At 30.7% G+C, this 17407-nt stretch overlaps 2 protein-coding genes across 5 annotated transcripts; both read right to left on the bottom strand.

Annotated features, from left to right (window-relative positions):
• Positions 1 to 4279: 4279 nt before the first annotated feature.
• Positions 4280 to 8124, bottom strand: LOC129902674 (patatin-like protein 2). Of its 2 annotated transcripts, XM_055978033.1 has the most exons (7): positions 7900 to 8124; positions 7541 to 7728; positions 7256 to 7442; positions 6461 to 6622; positions 5721 to 6023; positions 5255 to 5430; positions 4283 to 4498 (listed from the first exon to the last, which is right to left on the bottom strand). In XM_055978033.1, the coding sequence occupies exons 1-7, from the start codon at positions 8029 to 8031 to the stop codon at positions 4429 to 4431; spliced, it is 1218 nt and encodes a 405-aa protein (XP_055834008.1). In that variant the 5' UTR covers positions 8032 to 8124; the 3' UTR covers positions 4283 to 4428. The 2 variants fall into 2 exon arrangements, with proteins under 2 accessions (XP_055834009.1, XP_055834008.1); XM_055978034.1 differs by lacking the exon at positions 6461 to 6622 and having other exon boundaries at positions 4280 to 4498.
• Positions 8125 to 13298: 5174 nt separating this feature from the next.
• Positions 13299 to 15749, bottom strand: LOC129902671 (patatin-like protein 2). Of its 3 annotated transcripts, XM_055978029.1 has the most exons (7): positions 15475 to 15743; positions 15159 to 15343; positions 14867 to 15053; positions 14602 to 14763; positions 14211 to 14513; positions 13850 to 14025; positions 13299 to 13603 (listed from the first exon to the last, which is right to left on the bottom strand). In XM_055978029.1, exons 1-7 carry the CDS (start codon positions 15604 to 15606, stop codon positions 13525 to 13527), a joined length of 1224 nt encoding a protein of 407 aa, XP_055834004.1. In that variant the 5' UTR covers positions 15607 to 15743; the 3' UTR covers positions 13299 to 13524. The 3 variants fall into 3 exon arrangements, with proteins under 3 accessions (XP_055834004.1, XP_055834005.1, XP_055834003.1); XM_055978028.1 differs by lacking the exon at positions 13299 to 13603 and having other exon boundaries at positions 13702 to 14025; positions 15475 to 15744; XM_055978030.1 differs by lacking the exons at positions 13299 to 13603; positions 14602 to 14763 and having other exon boundaries at positions 13692 to 14025; positions 15475 to 15749.
• Between the last annotated feature and the right edge of the window lie 1658 nt (positions 15750 to 17407).

Here is a 17407-nt window from a genome sequence, read left to right as displayed (position 1 = left end):
AGAATTATTACATTAAAACATCTATTTTGAGATTGTATCAAATTTAAAGAGAATAGTTTGATGATTGAGATGAGTTGATTTTGAAAGAAGGTCCAATAAGACCAGATTGATTGAGTTTTGAAAAGTGTCCAATGAGACTAAATGAGATGATTTTGAACTAAGTCCAATAGAGACTAAATGAGTATTTTAAGTATTTTACTCATCTGATAGATATGAGCATGTTGAGTCTTGAGAGGAGTATTGAGCACCGAATTGGGTAAGAGTATAGTCCCTACTCAATTTTCATGAACTACGTAGCCAACGTAGGAAAGGATTGAACCATTAAAACCGGATGTTTTCCTATTTCATTATCGTGCCATGATAGGATTTGATTGATTGTTGGATCCATGATTTGTTGATTCGTTCATACCCTAGAAAAGTATTGAACGGACGTGACAACAATATCGGCTTGTTATACGTCACTGGCTCATAGGTGATGGTTATCGGTTAGAGCAGCTCCCAAATTGAGTGTATTGTGCATGAAATGATTGGGTTGATTGAGATTGTAGATGATTAAGTCAAATTATAAAATATTGTTAAATTCTAATTTTCATACCTGTTAAGTCGAGTCCTTTGAGTTTATTATTGAGTTGATTGAATATGATGTGATTGGTTCTATTGAGATTGTAGATGATTGAGTCGATTTGTAAAATATTTCTAAATTCTAATTCACATGTCTATTGAGTTGAGTCCTTTGACTTTATTCGTTGAGTTGAATTATATATGATTGGATTGGATTGGATGGTAGGTGATTGAATTAAACTGGATTGTATATGATTGGATTGGATTGGATGGTAGGTGATTGAATTGAACTGGATTGTATATGATTGGATTGGATTGGATGGTAGGTGATTGGATAGAATCGGATTGTATATGATTGGATTGGATCTGATTGTATATGATTGGATTGGATCGAATTATATATGATTGGATTGAATTGGATTGGATTGTATATGATTGGTCTCTGTCTAAACCGTATTCTTACTTTAGACTTATGACACCTTGATTGAGCCTCTCTTATCTTTCTGATTTGAGATATCTGAACTGATATTATTCTACCTTGACGCATGTTTCATTCTTTCATATTACATACTCGTACATTCCATGTACTGACGTCCATTTGGACCTGCATCATTTCATGATGCAAAGACAGATTTAAGAGATCATCAATAGGCACATCATTGAGGATATGTTCACGCTCATGTTATTGGTAAGTCTTTCTCTACATTCAGAGGATACCATCTATGTTATTCTTGCATCGAGTTTAGTCTTTTCATTTTGATTTGAGGTTGTCATGAACCTGTCATTGGCACCAATTAGATAGTAGTGATAGAGGCTTCATAGACTAGATAGTGATGGGTCGATCGAGTATTTTTTTTCTTGAATTGTTCTTGTTAGACATTTTAATGACATAAATTGGAGTTCGATTTGTTAGCCCATGACCTTTCTTCTTTGAGCTAGATTGTTGATTGAAATTGCCCACATAATTATTTCTTTATTTTAAGTCTTCCGCTGATTAAATGAATGAACGACTGTGTAATTAGGCCAAGTGATTCACTTGGGAGCCATTAATGATTTCTGAGTGTCGGCTAAATCAAGGGTACCCTCCCGGGGCGTGACAAGGTAGCTGTTACATCCATCTAGTGGACATCTCTTACTCTTTTATTATGTTTTAGTCCTATTCTAGAGACAATGACATTGTGACTGTATTTTCTTTCGTACTTTGGTAATATGTTAATGACTTGTACACGTGACAACCAATCTTGGGGGATTTTGAGTTTATTTTACGTGTTTTTGATTAAGTTAAGATTCGATTCATTTTATTTTTTTCTGCAATTATTTCTCATTGGGTATTAGGTTGACTTGACTCGGTGGGTTGAGATGAGTGTCATCACACCCGGATTCGGGTCGTTACAAAATAGTATCAGAGTCCTAGGTTTATAGGTCTCACGTGTATACAAACTGAGTCTAAGTAGAGTCTTGATGATCGGTACAGAAACGTCTGTACTTATCTTCGAGAGGCTATGAGGACTTTTAGAAAATTTTCCCCTTTTGTTCTTTCACTTTGTATCGTGCGTGGTTACTTGTGTTGGTACTGAATTGTTGCATGTCCTTTTTGACAGATGGTTAGGACTAAAGCTACGGCTAGTGGTAGAGGAGGGGAGGCACTCCCCAAGGTTGATGTTTGGACCCCAACTAGGGGTAGAGATAGAGGCCGAGCTAAAGGTCGTGGTCGTGGAGTGGTGCCAGGTAGAGGCCGTGCCCGAGGGGCGGCACCATCTAAAGGTCGTGCTAGAGAGACTTCTCTTGAGCCATAGATTGATGCTAGAGAGGAACACGTCCCTCCAGAGCTTGCTACTGCACCATTGCTTCAGGCCACTTTGATGCGAGTATTGAATACGCTCGAATAATTTAATCAGAGTGTGGGGGCGATGGTTACACCCGAGGATTCTCAGACTAAAGCAGGGACTTAGACTCTAGGGCAGCATCAGATTTCAGTTGTTCAGGATCCAGTGGGCTAGCCACCTGCGGGCCCTAGGGGAGCTCAGGGTGCACCTTAAGTAAGTAAAATCAAAGAAATATTTTTTCATTGAAACGAGGAATGTGAAGTTAAATCTAAAATAAAACCACTTTAGTCAAAAGTCATTTTTCTCATTCTGATGAAAACTGATTTTGTAAGGTTAATTAAGAATCAGAACTGACTTTTTTAAAGACAATTATTCGAATAATTTATCAATATCATTTTATTTTACTCAACTCTAGCAAATTTTGATTCATTAGATGAAACTATATATAGTTATTTTGCAAGAACAAATATTTTTCATATTATAATCATGAAGCATTTTGGTCGGAGAACTATTTATAATAAACGTAAGTAATAACGAAAATGAGATAAGTAATTTCTTGTTACAACATCAAATTAAATCATACATTGTTAATTAGTATAAAAGCTGTATACGACGTCCACGTATGGAAAAATAAATTAAATTTATCTTAAGTACATATTAATTTTGTTCTTTACATGGAAACAAGACAACAATTTCTCTCTATTGACAAGGAAATGCCGTAGATAATGTGCTTCCCCATCATCTTTTTTTTTTCTTCCAAATTCGGTGTTCGTAGCCCGTGAAGCCCCGATTAAATTCGGATTGTGCACTGCAGGGTTCATTTGGGGTGACGTTCCCAACATAATTTTTTTCATACTTAAGGCTCGAATCCAAGACTTCTAATTAAGGATGAATCAGTCCTATATTACTGCGCCACAACCCATGTTGGTCCATCATCATTTATCACTAATGGGTTGAAGGTAAATTTTGATTACTTAAATTATTTTTATTTCAATTAGTTAACTCATTATTTATCAACTAGTACATTTTCAGCTTCATTTATTAAAAGGAGTCCACGAGACAATGATAAAATCTGCGTACACTTTACTTTCTCCAGACTCAATTTATGAAATTTCACTAAATATGTTGTTATAATTGTTATTGTTTTATTAAAAGGAGAAAAAAAGTATTCATATAATCCGGCGACTTCTAGTACGCGTTTAAAATGTTTTCAACAAATGTAGCTTTCATATTTTCTGGTAGATATGAATTATGTGTATCTTATTATCAAAAAAATGAAAGCTCTATAATTTTAAACTTTGGAAAAGGTGTCTTTTCTCATTTTAGGTGTTTATTTAAGATATTAAATGAGAAGAAGAACATTTTAATAAACAAAAAAATATTTGTGATCCGATTTAAATAACCATGCCTTCGCCGGACATATAGAAAGTTTTTTTTTTTAATCTAGTAAAAAAAAGTCTCTCACTTTATTTTATTTTTTTGGTTTGACTCTCACCTTATGTTAGCAAAAGCAAAAGAAAAAATAGTCAATGCATCTTGATGTACGTGCTTGCAAATACATTGGAGAGTGTTTTAATGAAATTTATTTAGTACTAAAAAGCACTAAAAATGTTTGATTTTTCATTGAAATGGGGAATGTGAAAGTAAAAGTTAAAGATAATTCTAGAAAATAATGACTTTAATCCATAAAGTGAGATAAGCCATTTTTCTCATTTCGATTAAAAATATTTTGCGGTGGAGGAAAACTAAGCATCAAAAATTGACTTCCTCGTGAAAAACATTTTTTCAAAAATTAATATTTGACATGTCAAATACATACATAAAATCGATCCACGATAGTTTATTTCCAAAAGCATAGATTTTTGTAACAATTCGTACCAATCACCACAAAAAATTATATTATAAATATGATAGATTTTATTCGAAGAACATACCATATATACCAATCTACAAATCTAGAAATTTGCACCGATAATATATATTATTTATATTAAACTTAATTTTCATGCGTAGGATTTTCTTGATCATAACTATATTACTTCTAGACATTGTTAGTATGTGGCGACCTTGACTCACGTAGTCTTCTTTCATTGACCAATAATTTTGCAAACCTGTCAAAAAACCAAAAATAATAATTACTTAACTAATGACATGACAATGTAATAGTAAAGACTAGCTAACATACATTCATAATACAAAAATATTATTTTTTTGTTAGTTAAATTTGTATAGTCCAGTTAAACAGGAAGAGTTCAATTTTCTGTTTTAGCATTTTTTAGAGATATTGACTACAATCAATCTCGTGATATATTTTAAAGATAAAATTTAATTCCTTTCATGTTTCACTTTTCTAATGAAATACAACACATCTAGGCGCTAGTCTATTGATTAAAAAAAAAAGTATGATTAATTCATTTTTTTAATATATCAATTTAGTTACACAAAAGAACAAAGGAGGACTTTTCAAACACCTTTTTGTTTCAAAGGAACAAGGGAGGACTTTTCAAACACCTTTTTGTTGTCAAATAATAGGGTAATTTTGTTTTAAAATGTGAGACACACTTCCTGTTCTTTTCTCAAAGAGTCAAACTACAAAAATAGTTATTTAAAATTATTTATTAATTTAGAAACATAAAATTAATTATTATTTTCATTATATTTTTTGTGGTAATTGTCTTTGAAAGCAACAAATATGCCTCAATAGAATGAATTAATATTTAATAAAGAAAAAATATATTTTAAAACATAAATAAAGATAAAATAATCAAAAACTCCTAATTAATATATACTTAAAGAATCCGTAAAAGAGAAATACGATAGGTAATTTAAAATAAAAAGAGGATCAAATTAAATTATTAATGATATACCTCTTAAGGGCTTCTTCATTAGTGCCTTTGTTAGGAATTGGTTGTGTTAAACCTGTTTCTAAATTTACCCTTGAAAGTGGTTTTTTCAATAAATTTTCTCCTATTTCCACTAGCCTCTCCAAATTTTCCTTTGTAGCCACATCCATTGATGCTTCTGTTCCCCTCAGTTCATCCTCCTATTAATTAGGTTCAACAACCAAAACACAATTATTAATGAAAATCCTTTTAATTCCATCTACCTTACTCGTATTCATTAAAATATAATAATATATTTAGTGTAGTTTTATAAATGTTGTGGGATTTCACTGGGTTGTTGTTGTTGTTGTTGTTGTAGTGTAGTTTTATAAATGGGGTCTAGAGAACATGGTATGTACACAAATTTTACTTTTTTTTCTTATAAAAATAGAAAGATTGTTTCTAATATTTTTTCGACTCAAGTAAAATAACAAAAGAAGATTATACTTACTTGAATTCGAAGGTAACTATTTTCACTACGTAGTGCTTGAAAAACCACAGAATTATGGTAATCAATCATATCAGCACTTGATTGTGTGAATATATCAAACAGTGGTGTAGAACCTTTGTAAAATAACCAATCGACGATACCCCATTTGGCTGCCATGGATGAATTATATTCATGTTCAAATTTTGCAGCTCCTGTCCCTATTGATATTACAAGGAAACGACCATAATCCATGGGTTTTATTGGGAAGAAATCTGGGTTGTCCTTCAAAATTTCTTTGCTTACTTCCGATATTGCAATCAAACCCTGAAAAAATACATATTTTTTAAAATATACTAATATATAGTATGAATTTTATTATCCTAATAGTATTTTTTTTGACTTGTTTGGTTTGTTGTATTAAAAATAATATGAATTGCATAATTTTTAAGAAGTTGTTTGTTTATAAAAACGTTAACACACACCCTTCACTTTGTTTAGTCCAAAAAGGATTTGAGAGACCTCAGGGGTATTTTGTCATTTTCATTGTTTTATCCTAGAATAACTAATTGCGGGTACTATTATTCCCACTTTGACAGAAATAACTTAACTCGATACTAATTACTAATCTTGATACATAACTTATCCCAAATTTCATAATTAAATAAGGGATAAGACGATACTTATTTCAGAAATGATATCTATGCTTGTCCAGCTTACAAAACGATGACCCGTTAATATTAATAAAGTGTTTTAATAGGTACCGGATTATTTGCAGCAACGCCACCATCAATGAGATTATGTTCTCTAACATTGCCATTCTCATCTTCAACTTTGAAGTAATAAGCAGGAAAATAAGTAGGAGCTGCTGAAGTACTAATACAAATATCCGACAATTTTGCATCGTAATGTGCAGATCGTTTCGTCTGCAATTAAAAAAAAATCAAGATGACATTTGGTTAAAAACTAAATATCTATTAACCTTGCTTGTACCTATCCATATTAATTTGATATGATTAAATAATAAACTTTTGAGATGGACTTAGATGTATTTAATTAACAGTTTTAGGTAGCCGATTAAACAAAATTCACCCGCCTAACCAATAAATAGTAGTCGTTGTCAGTATATACTCATGAATGCGCACACAATGACTATATTGTAAATATTAAGGTTATTTACAGCTTATTGAGATAGAAGATTACGAAGATTGAGGATTAGAGTGAAAAGTTAGCAGTCAATCGAGCGATGTCTAGTTTTCCTTATTATTATTATCTTATTCTTCGATTTTATTATTATACGTTGTTTCCTGTTTTTTGATTATCGATTATTTGTTGTTGCAACTCTTCATTATTTTCAACATGGCTTCTTCATTACTGTATTTCATTTACAAGCCTGCTTTGATATGTTTTACTTGAGTATATATAGAGGGTCTACTGAAAACAACATCTCTATTTTCACAATATATATAGGAGTAAAGTTTGCTTATACATTATTCTTTTTAGACCTACTTTATCAGATTATACTGGATATATTGTTATTGTTGTTAGAAAATCTATACCTCATAAGTGGAGAAAATGGTAGGCTGCAACTTCTTGATATCAAAAGTGGGAATAACAACGTTAGTGATAGTATTACTAAGGCGACTATCTTTCAATTTTTCCTTGATGACTTCATGTAGGTACTTGCCATCATATTTTGGTCCTACTAGAGCTTGCACCACCTTCCCAATTGGAGCAAACAAACCACTGCATATGTGTGAATTCAACAAACATTTAAAATTTGGTTAGCTATAATATTACAAATGAAATTCTAGACAAAATTAATTAAATATGTATGTATATACCAGTAGTTCTTTTGTGGAAAAATCTTTGGACAGTGCTCCAAATAGAACGGGGTAATATCTTTGGCCGCATAAAGTGGACGATTATTTTCGTCTGGAGCCGTTAGCATGGCCGTCACAAGGCCACCAGTGCTAGTTCCAGCAATTACGTCAAAGTAATCTGCAAGTCTTGCATCCGTTCCATCCAACTCCTTCATGTAAATTTAACACCAATTTTGCATATTATTTTATGTCATGTTGCAAAAATTATGTGTGTGCTTGTCTCTCTCTCTCTATATATTATAATATAGTGCCACATAAAATCGAATAGAGAGAAAATATGTGTAATCAATATGTATGCAGGAATAGAAGAAATTAAAAACCTGAAGTTGGGATTCAAGAACATTAAGGATGATAGTTGGAATAATTCCTCGAATGCCACCTCCATCGATGCTAAGAATAGTGATGAAATCTCCATAAGTTGGAGGTTGGATTTGAGATGTTTTTCTTTCCATTACTTAATCAAAAGAGGGCATTGAAAAATGCTTCTAAATCAATAATCTTATGAAGTAGTTTATTAAATTATTTTAGATATGATAACTTTTGCAATGTATTAAGGCAATATATTTATAGGCCACGCTCTCGATCGAGAGACTATTGGTGACTTGGAGAGTCAATGATTGACTTATCAAATGAAGAAAATTTCAATTAAAAAATTTAAACAAAATTCTGGGAAACATGTAGCAAAAACATTTTTTAAGAAAAACAATAAATTTTGGGTTAGGGGAGGGGACATGGGATATATAAGGTGGGAGGATCTAATCCTCACCAACAAAATGAAAAGTCACATCGTACTAAAAAATTAAACAGTTCTTTTTAGTTCAACTAAAAAACTGGAACCATAACACAACTAAAAACATTTCAATCTTCTTGCACTGTAAATATTTCATGTTCAGCATGCAAATACTAGTAAAATTAGTGCTTAGTGGATGTGCAGTTAACTGTAGTGATTCGACAAAATTAGATAACTTTAATTCAAAATTTATATTTACTTAAAAATAATAATTTACTATGTATGAATTATAATTTAAGGACTCAGTAACTTCAGAGGCTATAATCCAAAACTCGTAAATATCAAATCATGGATCCGACTTAAGAAAAATTGTTAAAAAAAAATGCAATTCATGTTTGCCATTTAAATGGTCTTTGAATGCAGTTCGCGGATGTTGAGTACAAGGTAAAGATTAGCCAAGCCTCCTCCAATAATCCTGCCATTTTTCCTGTACGAGTAAGAAGTGTAGAGATTTTAGTTGATTGTTGACCAACGAAAAGCGATAATTATTCCAAAAAATACTATCAATTCGGCCACCAACTACAAGAAAAGACCTCATGATAGTCAATATGGGGCCGATGGACTGCATCCATCTAACTATGGAGCACTTTGTTAGATATGATTTCTACCTTTTGCGATTATTTCAAAGTTAATTAATGGAGTATTTCTTATCGTGAAAGAAATGAGTAAATTGAGAGAAATGGTCAAATTCAAAAAAAGAAAAATTATTTAATATGTATGAATCACTCCCTTGTTTTAGTTTGTTAATCTTACTTCTTTTTTAGTTTGTTTCAAAACTCTTTAATTTTAACTTTTTATGACATGTTTAAAATCACAAAATTAAAAAATATTTTAGTAAATTTTATATATTTTCTGTTTCAGACACAAAATTAATTAAAAGTCTTCTTTAAATTCTTAATTTTTTTATCAAATCAAAACCAGATAAACAAAATGAAAAGGAGAATATATATATACATTTAAGACTCGATAACTTCAAAGGGCTAGATTTAAAATTCATAAACGTCAAATGTTGGATCTTCTTAAGGAGTGGACCACATTTATCTAACTATGGAGCACTTTATTAGATTTGATTTCAACCTTGTGATATTATTTGAGGGTTAATTAATATATTTCTTATCGTGAAAGAAATATGTTAAATTGAGAGAAACGTTCAAATTACAAAAAGAAAGTCAAATAATATTTCTTCTTGCATACAACAAGAGAACTAGTCTACTCTATGGTACTCCTTGGCTGTTCAAAATTGAACCGTCGATAAATCAAATCAAAAAAATATTATTAGTTTATTGGTAATGAGTTATTAATTTAGCAGTTTTGATAATGGTTTTAATTTTTTTTATTATCGGATTATCAGTTTTTAACAGTTTAAAGTTTTTTTTTAACAGGTTAACTAATAATCTGAAAGTAACTTAATAATTTATATTTATTACTATTCGGTATATAAAGTCCTCCACTTATGGTTTAGTTTTCTATAACACCCCCTAAAACGTTGTATGTGGTGTTTCAATTCTCGACGAAAATGATATTGCTTCTGTATTTTGGGCATAACTTTTCATAGAGTAGTCCAAATTAGGTGATTCAAATTTTTGAATAACCTTAATGGCATTACCTACAACTTTCATGAAGATTATATCTTAATATTCAGAGGATACATAGGTCAAATAAATTAATTTTTTCAAGACATAGTGCTGTGACGAAATAGAGTATTTGTAGAAGAAAAATCATATCTCATGGTAGGATGCTCCAAATTGGTTGATTCTTAACGAAATGAAAGTATACTTCTAGATCTACAATTCATATGACACCAAATCCTAATTAGGAACTTATCTTGTTCAAACACAGCTTCGAAAAAGGTTATTCCGTTAAAAAAGATTCATCTCACAAATCATGGAAAGATCTAGATTCATTTGACATCACCCATGACATTAATAGTCCTCCATTTGACATCATCCATGAGATCACAATCCTCCATTGAATTATCTCATTTTATTCATCAAGCTTTCTCAAGCAACTCTTCTCTCTATACACTTCTTTACTCATTCTCAAATGTAGTTTTAGTGTTTAGTAGTGTAGAAATGTTATTCCGGTGATTCTTATACTCCGGATAGTACACAAAATGCCCCAGCAGGGAGAAAAGGCTAGGGGTTCAAGAGTGGTCATTGAGTTCTTCAATTCGGAGTAAAGCTTCGAATTTCAGGTATGTAAGGCTGTTCATAGCATTAGATTGAGTTTGTCTATGCGTTCAATAATTAAATTCATCATTATTGAGTTATAGTTGAGTTTTACCCTAATTCTTGAATTCTAAATGAGTTAATTCTTCTTCTATTGAGTTAGATATATTTATGCATTGAGATTATTATTATTATTATTATTATTATTATTATTATTATTATTATTATTATTATTATTATTATTATTATTATTTTTATCTCTCATATTATTGGAATTATTTGTAATGACTACTTTTCCATGAACCCTAATTGATTTGATATTCATGAATATTTTTACACGTGTTTTGAATAAAGATGTTGGCTTTTAATATTTATTGACAAAAAGAGTGATTTGAATTAATACTATCTATGTATTTTATTGAGTTTTGAAAGAGTAAAATAATTGAGTTTAAATGAATTTGAGTAAATGATGTTTTGATGAGATGTAAATAATATTTTGAAGTGTAATGATTGATGAAGAGGTAATAAGATAAGTTTGATGTTTTTCCAATAAGACTAGATGATGATGTTAATATGAGCACATATTTTGGAGTAGTATTGAGCACCGAGTTGGGTAAGATTTTAATTGACTCAAATCCCAGAACTACATAGCCAGCGTAGGATAGAGGTTATACCTCTTAAGTTCCAAAAAGAGGACTTTGATGATTGGATCCAAGATGGTGATGTCCTTTACCCTGACAAGGTATTGGATGGATGTGGCAACGACATCACTTCGTTGTATCATCACTAGCTCATAAGTGATGGTTGTCAGTTAGAGAAACTTCAAACTGAGTAAGCATTGCTTATTATTATTATTTTTAAACTTGCATTACATATTGATGTTGAGATGATGTTGAGTTCTTAGCCGAGTCTTCCTGAGAGGAGTTTCTTGATATCTGTCCTTAGTTTCCTGCCATTTTACATACTCGTACATTTTATGTACTGACGCCATTCGACCTGCATCATTTGATGATGCAGATACATATGTTAGAGATCCTCAACAGACGCATCGTTGAAGATCATTACTTTCCAGATATTTGGTGAGTCCTACTTGTATTCAGAGGAATTCTTTATCCTTTTATTATTGTTGAGTATTATGTTTCTTTTGAGGTAGCCATGGACATGTCATTGACAATGTCTGATAGTGTTAGAGGCTTCATAGACAGAGTTTGATGATGTAATTGGAGTAGTTCTCCTTTGAAACTACTTCTTCTAAGGATTATTTCTTTCATTTGATGTTGATGATGACGAGCTCACATAAGTATTCTTATTTTCACTTAAGTCTTCCGTTGATGAACGAATGAGTGATGGGACTAAGTGGTTCTCTCGGAGGCCAGAGATGATTTTTAAGTGCCAGCCACGCCTAGGATACCCTCTTGGGGTGTGACATTTTCATACTGTTATTTCTTGTTGTCTCAAGTTCTTAGTTATTATACAATATTTTACATTTGCTTTTGAGTAAGACACAATTTATTAATTCATGTGCATGGTTCATTTGATTTTTCACCATGTTTTTAAGTGATTTTCAATTTTTTTGTATTAAATCTTCACAGTTAAACCGATAACCGAATCAATAATGATCAATAACCGATAAATCGATAATCGATAAGCCAATATCTCAATGATTCTATAATAATTTGACATGTTTATTAACCAATAACAAATAAGAAAAATCGATAAACTTCAAACGTTCGATTACGCAACCCTAGAGATGAATTTTTCAAGATTATTAAATTTTGGGTTAAACGGAAAGTTTGGCATAATTTTACTATTCAACATAGAAAAAATTGTTGTTGATGTCACGCCTACGCAGCACAGTTGACTGTGCTGATGTCATCAGCCGAAAAGAGAGAAAATGTATAAAAGTAAATGTAAATACTTTGCGATGGCTTGGTAAGCAAGCAATTCATTATGTGGGCGCCAACTCCAAGTTCCTTCTCTTTTTTTTTTCAAGTCACGATCAGAATAATGACATCAAAAAAAGTATAAATAAAGCAAGATTTCGACCAGACACGAATCGAAGGAGCAAAGGAGGAGATAGCAATAGCATTAGCAGGAGCAGCAAGAAGATTTTTCATGAGTCAATTTAGGCTATGGATATAAATAAGTTAATTAATTATTATGGCTATATATGACAACAAATAAGAAATATATATATATTTTAAACATATTTTATCAAGATTTTTCACGAGTCAATGTAGGCTATGGATATAAATAAGTTAAGCTAATAAATAGACGGATTATATTTTTAGGGGTACGTTAATTAATTTGCCACGTCTAGTTTTACCATGATTTTTATCTAGGGTATCATTCGACTATTTAGTTTACCAAACATGGACAAAGTATATACTACGTATACACTAAGTTTAACGCATATTCGGTTGTACCGGCATGGCCCCCACTGATTTGTTTTCGATCGATGTGTATATGTTTGGCATACTTATGTAGATTATATGTATAGATATGTATATTATAGTATATGTATGTATATTATGTGTATATTAATATAAATATATACTACTTATGCATTATGTACATATTTTATAATTAAAATGGCCGAAAATTATTGAACTGTAATTTTCTCTTTTTATTACTGAATTTTTAACCAAGACAAGATCCTTAACTTTATAAACGTGTTTCAAACAAACTTTTAGCAGAAAATAAATAATATTATGAGTAAGACATATTAGTTTTTGTATTAAAAATTAAGTAGATATCAAGGAACAGTTAATATGTATATATTTCTTGAATGATAATGAATAGACTTTTACACTAGTACTACAAACAAATAAATTGAATTTTGTGAATTACTACCCTATATCTAATATTCCCTCCAAAATAGGAAATCTCATCGGGAATATAGGTTAGGAAATTTACACTGACAATATATATTACTTAACCTCAATTTTTATAGGTAGGATTTTCTATTTTTCTTGATGATTCATTAATTACTTCGAGGATTTCTTGATAATAAGTGGCGACCTCGACTCACGAAGTCTTCTTTCATTGACCAATATTGTTGCAAACCTATCACATAGAAAAAAGATTTTATTAACTTACCACATAACAATGTATATATTACTTCTAACAACTAATTAGACAATATAATAGCAGAGATTAGCTTAAGTATATTGATAATACAAAAATATTTTAAATTGTTATTGTATGTATGCTAAAATCGATTTATGTTACAAACCTCCTAATGAATGTTTATTTGCGTGTAAAAGAAAAATAAGACGGATAATTTCTGACGAAAGTATTATGATGATATACCTTTTAAGGGCTTCCTCATTGGTGCCTCCTTTAGGAATTGGTTCTGTCAAACCTGTTTCCAAATTAACCCTTGAAAGTGGTTTTTTCAATAAATTTTCTCCTATTTCCACTAGCCTCTCCAAATTTTCCTTTGTAGCCACATCCACTGATGCTTCTGTTCCACTCAGTTCATCCTCCTATTAATTAGGTTCAACAACCAAAAAACAATTATTAATCAAAATCCTTTTAATTCCATCTACCTTACTCGTATTACCAAGGTCTTCTAAATAAATATGTAATATGTTTATAAGAAGGATATCACGCTAGATGTTTTTTTTAAAACTTAATTCCCTAACGGAAAAATAAAGATGATGATACTTACTTGAATTCGAAGATAACTATCTTCACTACGAAGAGCTTGAAAAACAACAGAATTATGGTAATCAACCATATCAGCACTTGATTGTGTGAATACTTCCACTAATGGTGTAGAACCTTTGTGAAATAACCACTCGACAATACCCCATTTGGCTGCCATGGATGAATTATATTTTTGTTCACATTTTGCAGCTCCTGTCCCTAATGATATTACAAGGAAACGACGATAGTCCATCGGTTTTATTGGGTAGAAATCTGGGTTGTTCTTCAAAATTTCTTTGCTTACTTCCGATATTGCAATCAAACCCTGAAAAAAATATATATTAACAATATGAATTTTATTGTATCGTCAGTGCATATAAGTTAAAGTACTAATAAAGTGTTTTATTACGTACCGGATTATTAGCAGCAACACCACCATCAATTAGATGATGTTCTTTAACATTGCCTTTGCCATCTTCAACTTTGAATGAATGAGCAGGAAGATAAGTAGGAGCTGCTGAAGTACTAATACAAACATCCGACAATTTTGCATCGTAACATGCTGATCGTTTCGTCTGCAGCCAAAAATCAAGATTCAACAACAATAACATACTCTGTATAGTATGGAGTCTCGAAATAGACGTTCGTCAAAATATACTTTGAATGGGAAATCTATACCTCATAAGTGGAGAATATTGTTGGTTGCAACTTCTTGATATCAAAAGTCGGAATAACAACATTAGTAATAGTATTACTAAGACGAGTATCTTTCAATTTTTCCTTGATGACTTCATGTAGGTATTTGCCATCATATTTTGGTCCTATTAGAGTTTGCACAATATTCCCAATTGGAGCAAATAAACCGCTGCATGTTTGTAAATTCAACAAAATTGTAATATTTGTTTGACCTTAATTAGAATAAATAAAAGGAAACACTAGAGAAAGAATTATATAAATAAATAAAATATACCATTTCTTTTGTGGAAAAATCTTTGGACAGTTCTCCAAGTAGAATGGTGTAATATCTTTGGCGGCATAAAGTGGACGATTATTTTCGTCTGGAGTCGTTAGCATGGCCGTCACAAGGCCACCAGTGCTCGTTCCAGCAATTATGTCAAAGTAATCTGCAAGTCTTGCATCTTTTCCATCCAATTCCTGATAATTTAACAAAAAATATTTTCTAGCTAGTTTTATATACCATGATTGCAAATATGAAAGTCGTGAAAGAGGAATATGTATCATTGCAAATATAATATATATACGTATATATAAAAAAGAAAATTGACCTGAAGTTGCGATTCAAGAAAACTAAGGATGGTAGCTGGAATAATTCCTCGAATACCACCTCCATCGATGCTAAGAACAGTGATCAAATCTCCGTAAGTTGGAGGTTGGATTTGAGATGTTTTTCTCTCCATCTCTGATGATTTAATCTTCTAAACAGATATTAATTATAATCAAATGAGGGTAATAGAACTGATCAAATGAAGGAGTTATGAATTGTGTGTATTATGAGAATATTGTTGAACAAGAGGAAACATATTTAATTTATAGGCCTCACCCTTGAGAGACTTGGTCATCATGACTTAATAGGTAAAAGATTGACTTATCAAAAGAAGGAATTTTCAATTAAATTTTTGAAGAAAATTCTGGGAGATTTGTAAGGAATAAGACAAGAAAGTAGGTTTCAATTAAATTGGACTCAGAACAACAAGAAACATTTGAATTTTCTTGTACTCGTAAAGTTTGTGTGGTCATTAATTATATGGACCACTTCCAAAGATTTGAATTTTTCTACCTCGCGTGAGATTTTTTTTTTTCCTTCTCTGTTCAATCAGTTGATATCTAAAACTTACTGATCATCCAATCAATTTAAATTTGGTCGTATAGGGCAAATTAAGATAGCTATTCCGTTTAATTATACAAAATTTAATAGCGATAAAAAAAAAATTCAAGAGGTAAGTGTCAAAAACATATCTAAATTATTCCATTTTTTTGAGTTTCATACCTAAACTATTGGAAGTGTGAGTTTCATTCCTAAACTATCACTTATTAGTTTGAGAAACACATCTAGAAGTGTGTGTAATACACTTTCTCTACTCTCTTTTTTTTAATATAAAAACCTTGTCATATGGATAAAATATTCCACTTTGACAAAAATTAAAATAAACTATTAATATAAATTACAAGTTAAAGACTTAAATATTAATCCCCAAATAAAGAAATTATTTTTAAAAAAATAAATTTTAAAATATTTTTCTCACCCACTCCACCACCTCCCCACCTCCCGACAATCCCCATCCTTTTATTTTTAAAAACTTATTATATATAATATTTTTTTAAAAAAATTATACTTCACCCCATCCCACTCCTTCCTAAAAAATATTATTATTTTTATTTTTAAAAAATAAAATAAAATTATACCCATCCCATCTAACCCTCCGCTCCTAATTTCTTTTTATTTTTTTAAATATTTTTCTCGTTTGAAGTTAGATATTTATATATATTTTTAGGAAAATATTTTTTTCTACTCGCGTAGCAAGTACCAAATATAACAGAAATAAAAATTGTATTCTAAGAAAAGTCTTGCGGCAAGTAAAAAATACTTTACTAAAAATCATATGTATATATCTAACACAAAGTGAGAGGATACATATTTCAATGAGTTTGATGAAATTGAACAGAGAGTTAAATGACGATTTTGGAGCAAGATATTTGATGATTATGTAAATGATGTTCATTTTAAAAAGGTGAAATGATTGATGAAGAGTTAATGTTAATGATGATGTTTTGAGATAAAATGGATTGGAGTCTAATGTGACTACATGATATGATTTGCATAATTCGATTTGATTGGAGTCTTATGAGTATTTTGAGTATAAATGATTGTTTGAGAAGGAGTTTTAAAAATGATTTATGAACATTTTTGAATAAATTATTTATGCCTATTTTGAGTTTAGAGAATGATTATTTTCATTTTTGATTTAGAAAGAGTTTAAACATGAGTTGAGTTTGAAAAGTCTCTTAATTATTATTTTAAACATGAGTATTTTGAGTATAAACGAGTTGAGCATTTTTACATTAAAACGTCTATATTGAGATTGAGTTGAGGAGTTAAAAATTATGTTTTAATTGCATTTAATATTTACTGCATTCATTGAGTTGAGATTGTATCAAATTTAAAGAGAAGAGTTTGATGATTGAGATGAGTTTATTCTG

The sequence above is a fragment of the Solanum dulcamara genome, chromosome 9 (genome assembly GCF_947179165.1).
Source record: "Solanum dulcamara chromosome 9, daSolDulc1.2, whole genome shotgun sequence".
Classification (NCBI taxonomy): domain Eukaryota; kingdom Viridiplantae; phylum Streptophyta; class Magnoliopsida; order Solanales; family Solanaceae; genus Solanum; species Solanum dulcamara.
This window is presented reverse-complemented; position numbering and strand designations above follow the sequence as displayed.

Bases quoted from the DNA above. Each gene is read 5' to 3' on its own strand.
- LOC129902674 (XM_055978033.1), bottom strand. From the start codon at position 8,031: ATGGAAAGAAAAACATCTCAAATCCAACCTCCAACTTATGGAGATTTC. The intron at 6,024-6,460 runs GTACCTATTAAA...GTATTTTTTCAG, and splicing joins GCGTTGCTGCAAATAATCCG to GGTTTGATTGCAATATCGGA. The intron at 5,431-5,720 runs GTAAGTATAATC...CCTAATTAATAG, and splicing joins ATAGTTACCTTCGAATTCAA to GAGGATGAACTGAGGGGAAC.
- LOC129902671 (XM_055978028.1), bottom strand. From the start codon at position 15,606: ATGGAGAGAAAAACATCTCAAATCCAACCTCCAACTTACGGAGATTTG. The intron at 15,344-15,474 runs GTCAATTTTCTT...TTAAATTATCAG, and splicing joins TTCTTGAATCGCAACTTCAG to GAATTGGATGGAAAAGATGC. The intron at 15,054-15,158 runs GTATATTTTATT...ACAAACATGCAG, and splicing joins ATTTTTCCACAAAAGAAATG to CGGTTTATTTGCTCCAATTG.